Here is a 15,660-nt window from a genome sequence, read left to right on the forward strand (position 1 = left end):
TTTACCATCAAGTGCAACCTTACATTTTGAAGCGATTCTTCAAACATGTTTCTGTCAAACCTGTACCCAGTTTTTATATGACTGGATGGTGCTCAAGTAAGAGCCTTCCAAAGTAGAACTGGTGTCTATTTGGAGCTGACAATTTTGTATACGTTGGAGTTTGGGAGATTATTGCATATATCACCATGAAGAGTCACTCTGACCTTTTCATTATGAGGTGTTGATCATTATTATTAAGTGAATCAATCCTTTGATGTTAACTACAACTAGAATCTAGCTCGTAGAGATCTGAGCAGACCACGGTGACATTAATGAGGTCATACTGGGATGGACCACTTGGTTCTTTCTCTTGTGCTGCAGTATCTTCAAGTGAACCATTCCTGTGATCTCTTGATCATTTTATCAGTGCAGAAGCTAACGAGAATGTTAGAGACATAATTTTTTTTATTTTTTTAAATATTGGTCATCATTAAATCAGTAATTAGGATTTTTTTTTTTGGGTAGGAAATCAGTAATTAGGATTGAAAATCCAAAAATCATTGATATGGTAATTGAAAAAATATGGAATAGGTTTTTGGGCTTTAAGCCCATTTATGTTTCTAAAAGATCTAACTGTTTTCAGATCAGGGTCGAATTATTGAATATGTTCCTCTGATTAGTTATTGAGGTTATGTTCAGTTTTCCATCCTACCCTTGTCTTTCTTATTAATGAAAGTTTGATTACAAAGAAGAAAAAAAATTTGGAGTAATAGAGATCTGCACTCAAAAAGATCTGCTTATCGAATAAAAATCATGTTATTGGACCCAATGACCGACATGTCTCCTGGTGTCTGTGCCTGGCGGCGACACTTTTTGGCCGTGGAGACAAATGTGGACACAAAGAAGAAGCTCCACAGAGCTTCCTCTGCGCTTCTTTCTTTCGCAGTACCCTTCTCCCCACGCCAATCTTCCATGAGGCAACCGCTGACTTCTCCCCTTCCTCCTGCAACACAAACTTTATAAATTCACACAAAATCTCCCTTCAGTACATCCACAGTTCCCTCAAATTGCTCAGCAACACACTAGTTACCACAGTTCCATCAAACCATCTTCAGCAAATTCATAATGCATAGAACACCTTCAGACTCATATCTGGGGCTAGAAGTAGCTCCAGCCTTCTTCAAGCCCATTCAGCAAATGGCCCCTCCCTCCCCAACCAAGCACCAATCTCAGTCGTCGGAACTGGGTACGTGGGCATGGCCATCGCTCAAACCATTCTCATCCAAGACCTCGCCGACAAAATTGCTCTTGTTGATGTCAATCCTGAATCCTGATAAACTCCGTGGTGAAATGCTTGATCTACAGCGTGCTGCAGCCTTCCTTCCTCGTACCAAAATCCTCGCCTCTGTAGATTACTCTGTCACTGCAGGCTCGTCAGATTGTCGGTCCGTGTCGACTTTTCGACCGTTGGAGATATACCGATTCTGACTTATTGTTTAAGTCGTGTCACTGGGAGGTTTCATGTCTCCCCTGCGACATCAAAATATCAAAATATCGCCAACACACGGTTCCATGGTAGACCACATTCTTGCTTCCGGCCACATTTCATCCCAAAATAAATAAATAAAAAAATAAATAAAAAATGAGCTTGCTATCATCAACTCGAGACACTCGAAACGTGGAAGTGTGGAAAAAGAAAATCTTATATTACTAAAAGGACATAAACGCAGTCTTTTTTAATTATTTGTTCTTGTTTGAATTAAAATCGACAAAAATTTAAAAATCCTCTAAAGCTTGGAAAAGAAAAGTTAGATCACCTAATCTCTCCGTCGAGCTCAAATCCAAAACTCCGGCAATCAATGTCGATGAGTTTGCTCGTCAACTACTATTGAATTGTTTAAAATTCTGAATCTGATCTGCTGTTAACGCTTATTATTATTGTTATTTCATTTTTTTTAGATTTATATGGGAGGTTGGCGGGCAAATCGTTTATTCGACTTGCTTGTGCTTCTGTTGGATGATGCTATGAATCTGCTGAGGAGAAGTGCAAGTATTGCTTGATTTGCACCGTCAGTGATGATATCTTCTAGTGATCCTTCCCTTGTTTCCTTTGACGCGGTTAAGGTTGCTATTTCACCATTTGAATCTGGTCTAGAGTCATGCTGGGGGAATAATTTCGAACTGTTCCCCAAGCTTGATTTAGCTGCCGATGACAGTAAGAGGAGCTCTTCTCCGAAGAAGAAACAAAGCGAAAGCATTGTTGTTGTTGTTGTTGATGACAGAAAGAAAAACGAATCGATAAAATTCCCAATCAAGAAGTTCTTGGGGACGATTTTACCCAATTCCGGAGTCAACAAAGTGAATGCTGACCTGAAAAAGGGGTCTAAAGAGAAGGTCTCCAGCCCTAATTGCTTGCAGTTTGCAGTTACTTTGTCTTTGTTGCTTAACAGATTTATTCAAGCATTATCAAGCTCGGGGATTGCAGCTAAAGTGAAGCAGATAGAATGTGGTCAACTGGCAGGGTCATTTCAGAAGAAGGGGGCAACATGTAATGGAGAAGGAGGTGACAATTTGTCGTTTAAACTCCTTATAGGTTCTGTGTTAGACCAGTTCAGCCAAAATCTTCAGAAACTCGAACAGGGTAAACAGCATAAATGTCATAAGAGTTCAATGCTCAAGCTGAAAACCTTCTTCCCCTTTTCCTAAATTTGGATCATTTTGTGGTAATAACAGGTCTCTTGAAAGGGAAAAAGGCAGATGTTGATTACTTTCTGGGGAACTTCAAGTTCGCGAGAGTCGGAGGTGTGCCAGAAAATCTTACCGAAGATGAAGACGACTCTATCGGTAATAAGGAAGAAACAGATAGCAGTTCGCCTCAGAAGCTCGCGAATGGGTTGCTCGAAATTCCATTTCCAAATGCTGAGCGATTGCCTCAGCGAGAAAAATTCTCTAAAACCTATCCCGACAAGAAAAAGTTATGCTCTGTGCAGGATTTCTTCATGTATACTGAGTCTGAAGGTAATGCCTCTATACCCAACAGATCATTTTATTCTGAACCTGCAGCTTGAAAGCGACCCTTGACAGATCAGATGAAACATTTCCCTTTTCTCTATCAAACCCATCAAGGATCTCGTTCACCTAACCTAATCCAATCCAATCAAACCGGTATTTGTCACGTCAGATACTGATAGAATCATAGAATTGGATAGTATCGGTTCAGATGGGCCAAAAGTTACAAAAACACTATTTCGGCCGATACCAGTGACGATTGTCCGTTTCATACCAGTATGATCAGCCGATTCAATACAAAACTTGAACCCATGATCCCCCGACTGTGTGCACCTGTCTGGTTTGTGTGGGCCAGTGGGGTTTTGATTGCAGGACTGGTTCTTTGGCTGTCAAAATTTAATGCCCATATTACTGTATATGGTTCATGCTAAACTGTGCGATTCCAAAATTCTATATCAGTTTCTTAGATGCTAATTTAGCATTTATGTGGTGCACAAATATTAGTGGATAAAATGTTGTCTGCAACAACAGGAAAAGTACTGTAGAATTCAGCTGTTTGACAACCCCATTGGGTTTTTTGGAAACAGGTAAGAGATTTTTGATCATCTTGGTTAGCAAAACTGCTCTTTAGGATTAGCAACACCAAAAAATGCAGGATGAATTCAGGGAAAGCAGAACGGCCATGCCCAGAGAACTTGTGTCTAGGGAGATTGTTGGAACTGCAATAACTATCATGATATCAAACTTCCTAGGTTTTGGAAGAGAATGACTGACATAAGACTGGACTTACATAAAATCTGTCCATATTTATTATGGGTGGATGAATGACTGACTTTTCACCTTCTTAAGCTATTCGTTTAGTCTAGAGGGGTGAAAGATCTTTGGATGGTCATTGATGTAATGATAACATCCTATGCTCAAGCAGGTATTTTGGCTTAAAGATGCCAAGCATTATTTCTGAGGAAGCTGTATCAGTGTTAGATGAACTCCAGGAGTTAGCACTGGCTTACCTCTGTATATTGTAGCTATGAATGAATTGTCAATGTATATAAGAGATGAATCCCCTCTGCATGCTAATGATATAGTTTGGAGATGATCAGACTAAACTGCATACATGCAAGATCTTTTTTTTTTTTGGTTGAATCAATAATTAAATTAACTGAAAAAGGATACAATAAACAACCTTCAAACAGGAGGCTGAAAAGAGGAATTTAGACCCCAGGAAACAATAATAAGCTTGTTCCTTGGGGTGTCAATAACATAGGGAGGGGGAGAAGAAGAAACTCTAGCAGAAACATCAAAATAGATGGCTTTCCAAATCATGTCAATAGAGTGGGATTTGGAGGTCCATCTTCTGAGATTGTGTTCCCACCAAATATGATGAACAGTAGCACCGAAGACAACCTTACCGATCCAATCACAAATACAGGAACCTGAAAAACTTCTCAAGACCCAAGACCAATCTCTAGCAAACCCAAAGGAGAGACGCGAGAGGGGCCAAATAGAACCAATGACTTTTCTCCAAAGGGAGTTGGAGAAAGGGCAAAGGAAGAATAGATGGTCAAGGTCCTCATGGTTACACCAACAAAGGGTACAATTTGGGTTTACAGGGATGTGACGGCTAATGAGGAAAGCTTGGGTGGGAAGGGCAAGCATGAGGGCTCTCCAAAGGGTAAGTGAGTGGCAGGGGATGTAACCTCTAAACCAGATCAACAGGGGCCAAGGAGGGGGAGGGGGGAGTGGGAAGGGGTACGGAGGAGGTCCTAGGCCAAGGACGAGGTGAAGGTTTTAGTGGGGGTGGGAAGCCAGACAGTAATATCATGAAAGGAATTTGAGAGAGCGGGGAGGGAATTCCAGACTTGTGTGAGACAGGGGTATTATTGCTGGGTGGTTATAATCAACAATATTTAGGATAAACCAGATCTACTGCTGCAAATGTTGTGAAATAGTAGAAATGGAGTATTTAATGTTTTAAACTAATGGATATGTCAGGTTCTCTCTCTCTCTCTCGAGTCTTTGTTTTTCCCCTTCTGTTCATCTCCCCCCCCCCCCCCCAAAACACCCACCCTTTTTTTCTCGGCTTCAGTTGGAGGGATGGTTTCATGGCCCACTACTTCTCTCAAAGTGGTAGGCCATGCTAAGATACTTATTGATTATAGTGAATGATACAGTGAAGCATCAGTAATCCAAGAGATTATCAGGATAGATTAAGGAGACAATGTCAGTACTTCAGAATACAAATCCTATGAAGTGAATCAAGGGGTTGATCTTTAGGGAATGTTGCTGTTGTAGTTCCTACAACATCTGATGATTTTCAGAGGTTGTTAGTTCCTAGTGTTGCTTTTCTTGTTATCTTCCTCAAATTATAGAAAAGGAGGCAGAGATTTGAAGCTGATGTTGCACTTGGAGTTAGAGCTGGGAGACAAGTTGTGTCAATTAAAACTTATGTTAAGTTTTCAGATATCAGTAAGACTGTAGAGCAGAATTCCTCAATGAAGCCACATTTTGGGTCATAGATAAGTAAAAAATATGTAAAACAATTGAAGCTGGAAATGTGGAGGTTTAGATAGATCACTGGCAGTATGAGGAACAATAGACTCGGAATGACTGCATTCCAATTTCCAGGGAACTTGTGATCAATGAAAAATTGGGTGGAAATTGTTTGAATTATTGGCCATTTGTATTGGAATACAACCAGTTCAGCAATACCAAGTGATATCGTGCAAATTGGAAGTTTTAACAAGGCAAGAAAAAGTATTGAAATGGATTGATGAATGCTTATGGGTTAATGGATGTGAGCTAAATAGAGTGGAAGTATGATACTCGGGTGAAGCTTGGTGAGTTTGAGCTGTTATATGCCTTGCTCAACTACAATTGATCTGCTTACTTTGCCAAAATTGAGAGCCTTGAATCAGAATGTCCATTTATTGAAAATCTGCAAAAATGCTCTCTGGGACTGTTATATTTACTAGCAGTTTCACTCTAGAAGCTGACCAAGCTTAAATATAGGGAATATATCCCACTAGAAATGCTGGTGGTTACCTGTATGATGCTTTCTTTTATAGTAAAAACTTTTTCTATCATCTGCTGTTACACCTAAAAGCTCAAACTGTTAGGGAAGAACACGAGTTTGTCTTTTAGAATATTTTTTCGTATCTGTTTTACAAATTAAAAAAAAAAATAAATCATCTATGGCAGAATCATAAACCAATTTATCTAATATTTAAGCTTTTCTATGACATCTGTAACCATAGTAGTTATCATCTTTCTATTAAGTCTACTAGTTTAAACCAGTTCCACTGTCCCTTCATTTGATTAATGCGGTGGGGGTCTATAAGAGGTGGGAGTGGACTTCTTATTATTGTAAATTCTTAATATTTAATCAGCCTTCAAATGGCTGCTATATGCTTATAGGAATGCAGTTCTTTGAGGAGCTTGACAGAGATGGAGATGGCCAGGTAACACTAGAAGATCTGGAAGTCGCCATGAGGAAGAGAGGATTACCGCCGAGATATGCTCAGGATTTTATGCAACAAACTAGAAGTCACTTATTTTCAAAATCATTCAGATGGAAACAATTTTTGTCCCTGATGGAACTGAAGGAACCAACCATTCTTCGGGCTTATATGACCCTATGCTTGAGTGAATTTGGAACATTGCAAATGAATGAAATCTTGACATCCCTTAAAAAGGCTGGACATCCTGCCAATGAAGATAATGCTGCTGCTATTCTGCGCTTTCTGAATGCTGACACTGAAGGATCTATATCCTATGGTCATTTCCGAAATTTCATGTTGCTTCTTCCTTCTGATCAACTTGAGGATGATCCCCGGTAAGGCGAGTTGTTCTCTTCCAATGCTTAGAGTGATTTTGAACCTTCTATAAGAATGACTATGCTTGTAAACCCACTAAAATTTTAAGGGTTCATTTTAATGGGACTGTTAAGTCTTTATGCAGATTTTATAGGTTTTAATGAGAGATCGGTCTAATCTGATTGGCTAGACTGATACTGACCCAATCTGCCGATATTAGTTGATTCTGAGATTTTGAACCATAACAGCAGCTATTTTAGTTACTTTTGGATTTGGTTGTATGTGATGAAATCATGCTAAAAGGAGTAGAAAATCTTTGTATATCAAAGCAGCATCCTTGCACTCTCTCTCTCTCTCTCTCTATTATTATTTACATGGCATTTGACAGTCATGGATCCTTTTTTAACATGTTGTTTATTAATTAATGTTTAAATAATTTTTCTTTATTTTATCTGCAGGAATATATTGTTTAAAGCTGCTAGTGTTGATATTGCACCACCAGTGGAAATTCTTCCTGGAAGTGTACTGAAATCTGCATTGGCAGGGGGTCTTTCTTGTGCATTCTCTGCTTTTCTAATGCATCCTGTTGATACTGTAAAGGCAAGCTCTTTGGCTAATAATTTCTTACCCAGTGGGCTACATATCTAGCTAGGAGAAGTATATGTTCCTACATTATGCATGAATATTAAGGCTAGTTATTTCAGCACATTACATCTTGCTTGATTTAGATCATAGTTGTCAAGTGACACCCTTGACATCTTGACTTTTCCCTCTTTCAAATATTGTTAAATCTATGTTTTAAAAGAAAACTTCTTGGTAAGTTCCATTAAAATTGAATGGTTTTCTTTACGACTGTGAATCACTCATATTGGTATAAAAGATGCTATTGAACTCTCCACTTGGTGGGATAACTAGACATAGTTATAGTTATCGTATAACAAAATATGTGATTCTTTAACTACGTATATATTTGGACCTTTTTCATGAGAAAATCTTGACTCATCAGACTCAAGTCCAAGCATCAACAACTCTCTCTCTCCTGGAACTTTTGTCAAAGCTTCCTCAAATTGGAGTTCGGGGGTTATATCTGGGTTCTGTTCCTGCTATCCTTGGTCAATTTTCAAGGTTTCCCTCTCTGTCCTTTTTTTTCGGGTTTGTTAGAGAAGATGTTGCATTATTGTGGCTCATTTTATTTATGGTACATTTGGTTTTCTGGTTCAACAGCCATGGATTGCGAACTGGAATCTGTGAAGCAAGCAAGCTGGCTATTAGCAAATGTGGCTCCAACAATTCCAGAAATTCAGGTATATGGTTATAGTCATCAATTTACCATTCTAGTTGTTTGATGAAGATTGGGTCTTGTGGTTGAAGAAGAAGATATGGGTTGGGATAGAGACTAGCATGTGCAATATATACTTTATTAAAGAGAAACTATAGAGACAAACATAATCAACTCCCCATGTATGAAATTTAAGCAAGTATTAACAGTACTCGTTATCACTTTTATCTAACTAAAAGTTTAATTGGCATGCTGTCAATTAGGTTGAAACTTTTGCATCCTTCTGCAGTACAGTATTGGGAACAGCATCACGGATTCCTTGTGAGGTATTGAAGCAAAGGTTGCAGGCTGGCATTTATGACAATGTAGGTGATGCAATTGTGGATACCTGGCGTCAAGAAGGTGCCGGAGGTTTCTTCCGGGGGACTGGTGCCACTCTTTGCCGTGAAATTCCTTTCTATGTTGCTGGAATGGGGCTGTATGCTGAGTCCAAAAAGGTAGGAAATTAGCCTAATCAATCATAGATCTTTTTCAATGATCTATTTATCATGATGTACCTTTTTAGTATTGAGTACTGAATTTTGTAAGCATTTGGTGTCATAAATTTGTCAAGTTTTCACAGTTATGACTTCTGGCTTATTAGTGCAACTGTGCATGGAACAGAATGTGTGACATGATAGAATTTGAAGTGAAGTGAAGTGGAGTGGATTTCTAGGAACCTAGGGCAGCACCAACTAGTGAAAACAGAAATCTCCTTGAGAAGGTTCAATCCTGTGCAACTTGCATTCTTTGGTATGAAATTTTGGCTGAAATGACCAAAATTTTGGTGATGCATTTTGGTTTTGATCAATATTAAAATAACATAGCCATTGAAATTGCATTCTACCTCAAAATAGACAACAATTTCACAGAAAAACTTTTGGTTTTGACATGGAGAAAACTGATCAACTTCCAAAATTTTAGTTCATGCTTGCACCATGAATCAGATGATTGAACTCGACTGTAGAACAACTGGGAGCTTAAAAAAGACCAATAGTTTGGGTTGACAAGGAAGGAATTGTGGGTTCTCTGAACCATCAAAAGCTGGGGATGTTTAAGGTGCTGGGGATTATCCAGCTTAATGATCTAAATGTTCTAACCTAGCATTGTGGTACCAAAGCAAATGGTAATCATGGTTCTGGCCACACAGAATTCATTGTTGATTTATACTTGAATGGCCCTATTGAATTACATTTTTGCTGCATGAATGTGCAAACCCTCTGGTCTGACATGGTCAATGCACGCCATGGAAATGTACTCAGTGTGTCATATGTTAACCACATACTTGCTGCTCTCCTCTTTATGCTTTTCTTAGAATGTAGACTCGGTACTGTTTAATTTTTACAATGACCACTGGGTTCTTGTATGTTGGTGTCAGATTATCCAGCATCTACTAAAGCGGGAACTGGAGCCTTGGGAGTCAATGGTGGTTGGAGCTGTATCTGGAGGGCTTGCAGCCATTACTACCACTCCCTTTGATGTGATCAAGACGAGGATGATGATCACTTCCCATGGTCCACCAGCGTCAATGTCAAAAATGGCCCTCTCCATTCTTTATCAAGAAGGACCTCTTGCTCTGTTCAAGGGAGCAGTTCCCAGATTCTTCTGGGTTGCGCCTTTGGGTGCAATTAACTTAGCAGGCTACGATCTCCTAAGGAAGGCAATGGACAAGACCATGGGGACAATTGATCAGCTTCCTCAGAAGAGGCAAACAACTGGTTGAAACTCTTGATTGGGCACTTAAATGGAAAATATTTCATATTATGATTTTTGAAAAATTACATTTGAAAATGAAATGACCATTTTACCCATAGAGTGAAGGAAAATATATTTTTTTTTATTTGATCAAACCTCACTTAATTTTTTTCAAATTTTCAAACGAACTCCCTGGATTCACTCTGTGGGGAGAGGAATTGTTTCCAAATCGATTGGGCATCTGATGCAAAGTGGGTGAAATATGGGTCGGCAAGGAGGAGGAGCGCCACCGCAGATGAGGCCGAGGTTGTGGCTTCCATATACTGCTCTGGTATTACACTCACACACAGGTTTTTTTATTACCTTATATTTTGTGTCGGTTTTGGATTTCGTCTCACCAGGTGAGGGAAGGGAAGGAGTTGGGTTCAGAATCGTTGAGAGGAAGAGGAAGAAATACTATTTTATTTTTTCCAATAAAAGAAGATACGGATATTGTGTTTTTTTAAAAAAAAAAAAAATTTCTTTCTTTTCTCTCTTCTTTATTATTAATTTTTATTATTATTTTGGATACATCATCGGGGACTAAGAGCCCAAAAACACAAAATTAAATTAAGATGGGCAACAAATTATTACTAGAGGATCTCTTCTAAACCATTAGGGGATCCAGAAAGGACCGCAGAGCATCTAGCGTAACCTAATATTCCTTTGCCTTGGGGAATCGTACTAATACCGACAGTACCATGTAATTTAATATAAAGTGTCAAAAAATAATATAAAATCTTAAGATTATTATTAAATTTCATATAAATCAAAGAAGAAGACATCTATAGAGTGAACTTAACAAAACATCAAGTATAATTATAAATGTCAAATAATATAAACTTAAGTTATTATTAAATTCATATAAATGGAGACCTAAAACACAGCACTCAAGGACCCTTTTTATTAGAGGAATGATTGAATGGAACCTTAAAACATACAGTAGTGATTTATGCAATTTGCTCTTATTAATAATATTGGGACCTTCAACGGCCACAGGCAACGTTCATTTACATTACAATGAGAATTGGCAATTGGTGATTGACTTGCTATGATCAAAACATCTTTAACAAATTTCAATTTTTGTTTTAATCTTGACCTTGACCCTGAGAACAGGCGTAATCAATTTCTTGAACTCAGCTATGGAGAAGATGATTCTCTCGGAATAAAAAAATTGAAAGGAACAAGTGAAAAGAGAAGTTCAAAAACCACAATTAAGTTTTGCAGCAGCAAAGAAAATAATACACGTGATAAGAACTTTCATGTAATTTAACTTCTTGATGAACTCCGAATCTTAAAGTGTCAGATCCGATTACCTATTAAACTCACGCGGGAATTCAAGTCCAAATGTGAAAATTCACTTATCTTTCTGATATGCTAGTGTATGATCACCTGACAAGTGAATCTTATTGACCAATTCAGTAGTCTGAAACTGCTCCCATGGTCGCTCACCCAGAAGAAAATTAAAAGCACTTTCAAGGGGAAAACCAGAGGAAGAATGATACGAAAATGGATGTTTGATCTTGAAAACTACAGAATAAAGCAGCCGCAATATCAATAACCCCAATAATCATTCCTGATCTCATCATCGAACTTCTTCTTCAGCTCTGGATGCTTCTCGAAGTACTCATTTGCAGTCATTGTGCTAAGTTTTTTCTGTTAGAGATTTAAGGGGCAGTTCCAATAAGAAATCAAAGAACAAATAACTTCAACAGTGGACTAAATTGTAATGGGTCTTTTCTACTACCTTCAGTTCTTGTACGTCTGCAATTTCCTTTTCCAGTCTTTCGGAATCTTTCAAGGATTTCTCTTCTGCTTCTTTCAGCTCCACCAACTATAACACAGGAATACAATAGTAGAAGTCAGAAGATTGCAAGCATCCTTCAGTTTTCATCAAAACCAGGTTCAATTGAACCATCTCAAGCAATCTCACCTCACAAAACTATTTATTAAATTGCAGTTCACAATAAGATAGACACAAGGGGGAAACCCAATTCATTTTAATCCAAATAGAGGAAAAGGAAGGAACAACAAATTACACGCACACACACACACATGGAATAGAGAGCAAGCCAGTTCTCACCAGTTGATCAAACTTGGGTTTGTATTGAGGTGTCACAGTGTCAACATACTTGGGAATCTTAATGCCTGAAGACAAAACGCAGGTGTAAAAAGATGAGCAATTGAAATAAATTAAATAGGGGGAAGAATGTTTCAAGCAACAAGAAACAGCCAAAACCAGTAGCATCCAATGGCTCTGTTTTCTATCATTTAAGAAATGCAAGATCAAGAAATTTTTGCTCAACTGTTGAATGTCAGATACAGCCTTCATGTGAAGAAGACTAAAGAAAAGAATACAAAATAGTCTGAAGCTGTTCTACATCGAGTTCCAGTATCCAGTTTAATTTGGCACAACCCAGCAGAACTGAAGTCAGGTGTTTCTTTTTCTTTCATTTTTAGGGTGAGGTGGGGGGAATAAAATCCCCAACAAGAAACCCAAAAAGAAATGGATAACTGTTCCTGATATATAAAGCCAAGCAAGCAGCATTGCTTCAAGATCTGGAACAAGCATTAATAAGCAACTGGCTGCTGGCTAACACCATAAATGGGTCTCTATGGTTCTATATCCTTGTCAGAGTTTTCATTTTTCGTATCCCTTACCCCATTTTCCTTTTACAAACTTATTTTTGTCACAAATCTTTTTGCAATTCTAAAGACGTTTCAAGGAGGAGATCAGTTAACCGATGGCCTGAAAAGGGTGAGCACAGGGCCCAGGATGTGTAACCCTATGAAAGTTCACAACACCTTACAAGAATCACATAGGGTAATGAACGCAGAGAATGGTATTAGAAAATTGTCACATTTATGGAAAACGAAGATATAAGAAGCTTGTAACACCAAAAAGAAACAACACTTAATAGAAAAGAGGGTACTTAGTATGGAAATAACTCACTAAGAACACCTGATAATTAACACTACAGCAGGAAATCAAATACTCCCCCAATCCCCCCCCCCCCACAAATAAAAATAATAATAAAAAGAAAAAAACCAAAAAATAAAAAGGAGAATAAAAAAGATGGTATTGCATGGAACTACTAATTACTGCTATAAATTTGCACTAATAGCTTGAACACAACCAAGAAAACAAGGAATCCAAAAGGAAACTGATAATCTTTAAATTCAATAACCAAAATCTGAATTTGATCCCCACCATATATTACTACTATGACCCTTAGGATCCGAGCCTCCTTAATTCATATTCAAATTAACGCTCTAACTACTCCAATTTCAGTTAGTAACTGCTATGAGGTATGAGCAACTAACCTACTTTCCCAACACAGACGGACGCTCTATCAGTAAACTATTCGCATTAATCTACTTTACTTTGGACAATAAATTAGTCGCATCTAATGACGATGTCCATTGACAGTGATACCCGTCAAAGACTTATTACTTAAAAGAAAAGAAAAAACAGAGTACAAACATGATATAAAGGGGCGTACCCAGTGCCGAAGCTCCCACACTATGGGGTCTGGGGAAGGGACTTTCTAGGCAGCCTTACCCCTGCTTTTTGCAGAGAGGCTGATTCGAACCCGCGACCTCCAGCGCACAGTGGAGAGACTCCACCATTGCGCCAGGCCCGCCCTTCAAACATGATATAACTACCAGGGAAAATGCCCAGGTTTGAGTTTGGATGATGACCACTTTGCACAAAAAGACAAACTCCAACCTTATCCTTCCCAAGGACCAGCACTAGGCATTACACAACTAGTTTGAATCCATACCTAGTGCCAAAGGTTTCCCCACAAGCAGAGTCCGGGGCCTATGCAGCTTTACCTCAGCAATTCACAAATATGAAAATATATGTATATATGCATCTATGTATATGTATATATATACACACTGAAATGTATATACCTTCTATGCCTTTTCCTAATGATTGTATAAACTGGTATGCCCCTATACATCAAAGCATAAATACATAATACTTAAAAATATTGTCCCCCTATTCTGCTTCTTTTCTTTCCATCACTATAATAATTTCCAACATGCATCCAGTAAAACTACTATAAGTTGTTTAGCTGAAATTAACTTCTTATAATGCATATACAGTCACCGCGATCCTCCAGAAAGAATATTACGTTCTACCAGTAGCAAACACAAGTAGAACCATTCCATTTTCAAGCAGCCAGAACCAAATTTGAAAGTTTGGACAAGCATGATCAGATTACAACCTGAAAAGGCAAAAATATTGAACAACAACAAATGCCCATAACTTTCAGATCGATAGGGAATAAAACATACTGTCATAGGCCTGTTTATACATATCCACCAAGCGAGAGCCAATTCCTTTTCTGTAATATTCCCAGTCAACCGGTTCTGGTTCCTGAAAAAGGTAAAAAAATGAAACATGTAAACATATTCTAAAGGAGGATTTTTGAGGCAGCAAATCACGCCAAGACATCTGACCCTCTTGAGGCCACGTTAAGCTAGTTGATGCCTGGGCAGCCGCTAGCTGGAGAGCCAAACATATACAGTCTTTCTAAATTAGGGGATAATAACAAATTATGCAGAAATTTCTCAAGCATAGGTTCTTCTATCCGTCGACGAAACCAAGCTAGATCCGCATTGGCACATTGCTCACACTTGCGAAAAGATAGGCCAATGCGGAAAGGGAATTCTAAAATGCAGGAAATGAAGAAGCTTCAATCAATTCTGTTTCCTCCACCACCACCACCCACAGAGCGTCCCGCCCCCCAAAACCCAAATGAAAAAACAAAAAGGGGATGTCTGAGCAGTCGAATATGCAGATCCGCTAGATCAGTCGAATATCAAAACGAAACCCTAGCTTTTAAAGAGAAAAGATGTTGTTCTTCATTAATCAATCAATCGAAAATCTAGGTTTAGTATACCTAGGAAGAAGATACACCAAAACCTAGAACGAAAGGATAAATTAAAAAATAAAAAAGAGGAAATGAAGCTCAGAAAATCAAAATTAAAGATTAGAAAACAAAGAAAGAGAGAAAAATAGAAATGAAAACGAGATGATGTTACCTGACTGAACTTGGTCTGGAGAGTGGTGTTGACTTCCTCGAAAGTACGTCGGAGATTAGCGAATTCTTTCCGAGCCTCATCGGAGACTAGGAGCTTCGCCATGCCATCCCAATCAATGCCTTTTGATGCCTTCACGGCCACATCTGCTATCTTCTTCCCCGAACCACTCATGGCGTCGTCTTCTCCTTCTCGATGTTGTTGCTCACCCTTCCTTTCTCTCTCTCGCGCGACAACGAGTGGCACAATGGTGAATGGCCTCTCAAGAGGAAAAAGAGACAGTAGAAGAAGAACCGGATTGGTCGCGAACCGGACTTGATTTCAGAGAGCCGAAAAACAAATTTTGGTCCGGTTTTATAATTATAGCCCTAACCAGAAAAAAAAAAAAAACAAAAAACAAAACAAAACTGGACCAGTAAACTATTTAAACCCTTAACTTGTATAGGTAAAAAGCCAGTTCATCAAGAATAGGCCGGAAGAACACTCTGAAATGTTAGATCCATGTGGTTGAGAACCCCTCATAATTGTGATATGATCCTGGGATAAAAAGCCAGCTTTCATCAATGTTTGGAATCACCCGAGCCGGAACGAACACTGGTTCCCACCTCAATGTTAGAGCCATTGTGGTTGAGAACCTCGCACTCATTGATTTTCATTATACAATCATCGGGGGGGGGGGGAGGGGGGGGGCGGTCTAATGGTTTTTCATTCTAATATTGAGGTATTAATATTTACCAATTTGATAAGAACACCAAT

General features: G+C 38.7%; 2 protein-coding genes across 2 annotated transcripts; one reads left to right on the forward strand and one right to left on the reverse strand.

Moving 5' to 3' along the window:
- Positions 1-1,635: 1,635 nt before the first annotated feature.
- LOC149027046 (calcium-dependent mitochondrial ATP-magnesium/phosphate carrier protein 1-like) lies at positions 1,636-10,083 on the forward strand. Its single transcript, XM_089158536.1, is given in 9 exon segments — positions 1,636-2,620; positions 2,713-2,997; positions 6,403-6,820; positions 7,259-7,400; positions 7,807-7,925; positions 8,025-8,067; positions 8,069-8,104; positions 8,343-8,576; positions 9,497-10,083. Coding segments are annotated over 9 exon segments (2,187 nt in total). The 5' UTR covers positions 1,636-2,055; the 3' UTR covers positions 9,842-10,083.
- A 1,003-nt stretch (positions 10,084-11,086) lies between these two features.
- LOC149027047 (ATP synthase subunit d, mitochondrial-like) lies at positions 11,087-15,177 on the reverse strand. Its single transcript, XM_089158546.1, has 5 exons — positions 14,908-15,177; positions 14,158-14,239; positions 11,936-12,000; positions 11,600-11,686; positions 11,087-11,508 (listed from the first exon to the last, which is right to left on the reverse strand). Exons 1-5 carry the CDS (start codon positions 15,076-15,078, stop codon positions 11,407-11,409), a joined length of 507 nt encoding a protein of 168 aa, XP_089014672.1. The 5' UTR covers positions 15,079-15,177; the 3' UTR covers positions 11,087-11,406.
- Between the last annotated feature and the right edge of the window lie 483 nt (positions 15,178-15,660).

The sequence above is a fragment of the Hakea prostrata genome, chromosome 1 (assembly GCF_041222555.1).
Source record: "Hakea prostrata isolate BN-2017 chromosome 1, UWA_Hpros_2, whole genome shotgun sequence".
NCBI lineage: Eukaryota > Viridiplantae > Streptophyta > Magnoliopsida > Proteales > Proteaceae > Hakea > Hakea prostrata.

Coding starts and splice junctions, on each gene's coding strand:
- LOC149027047 (XM_089158546.1), bottom strand. CDS start 15,078: ATGAGTGGTTCGGGGAAGAAGATAGCAGATGTGGCCGTGAAGGCATCA. Junction 11,687..11,935: donor AACCCAAGTTTGATCAACTG/GTGAGAACTGGC, acceptor CCTGTGTTATAG/TTGGTGGAGCTGAAAGAAGC. Junction 11,509..11,599: donor CAGACGTACAAGAACTGAAG/GTAGTAGAAAAG, acceptor AATCTCTAACAG/AAAAAACTTAGCACAATGAC.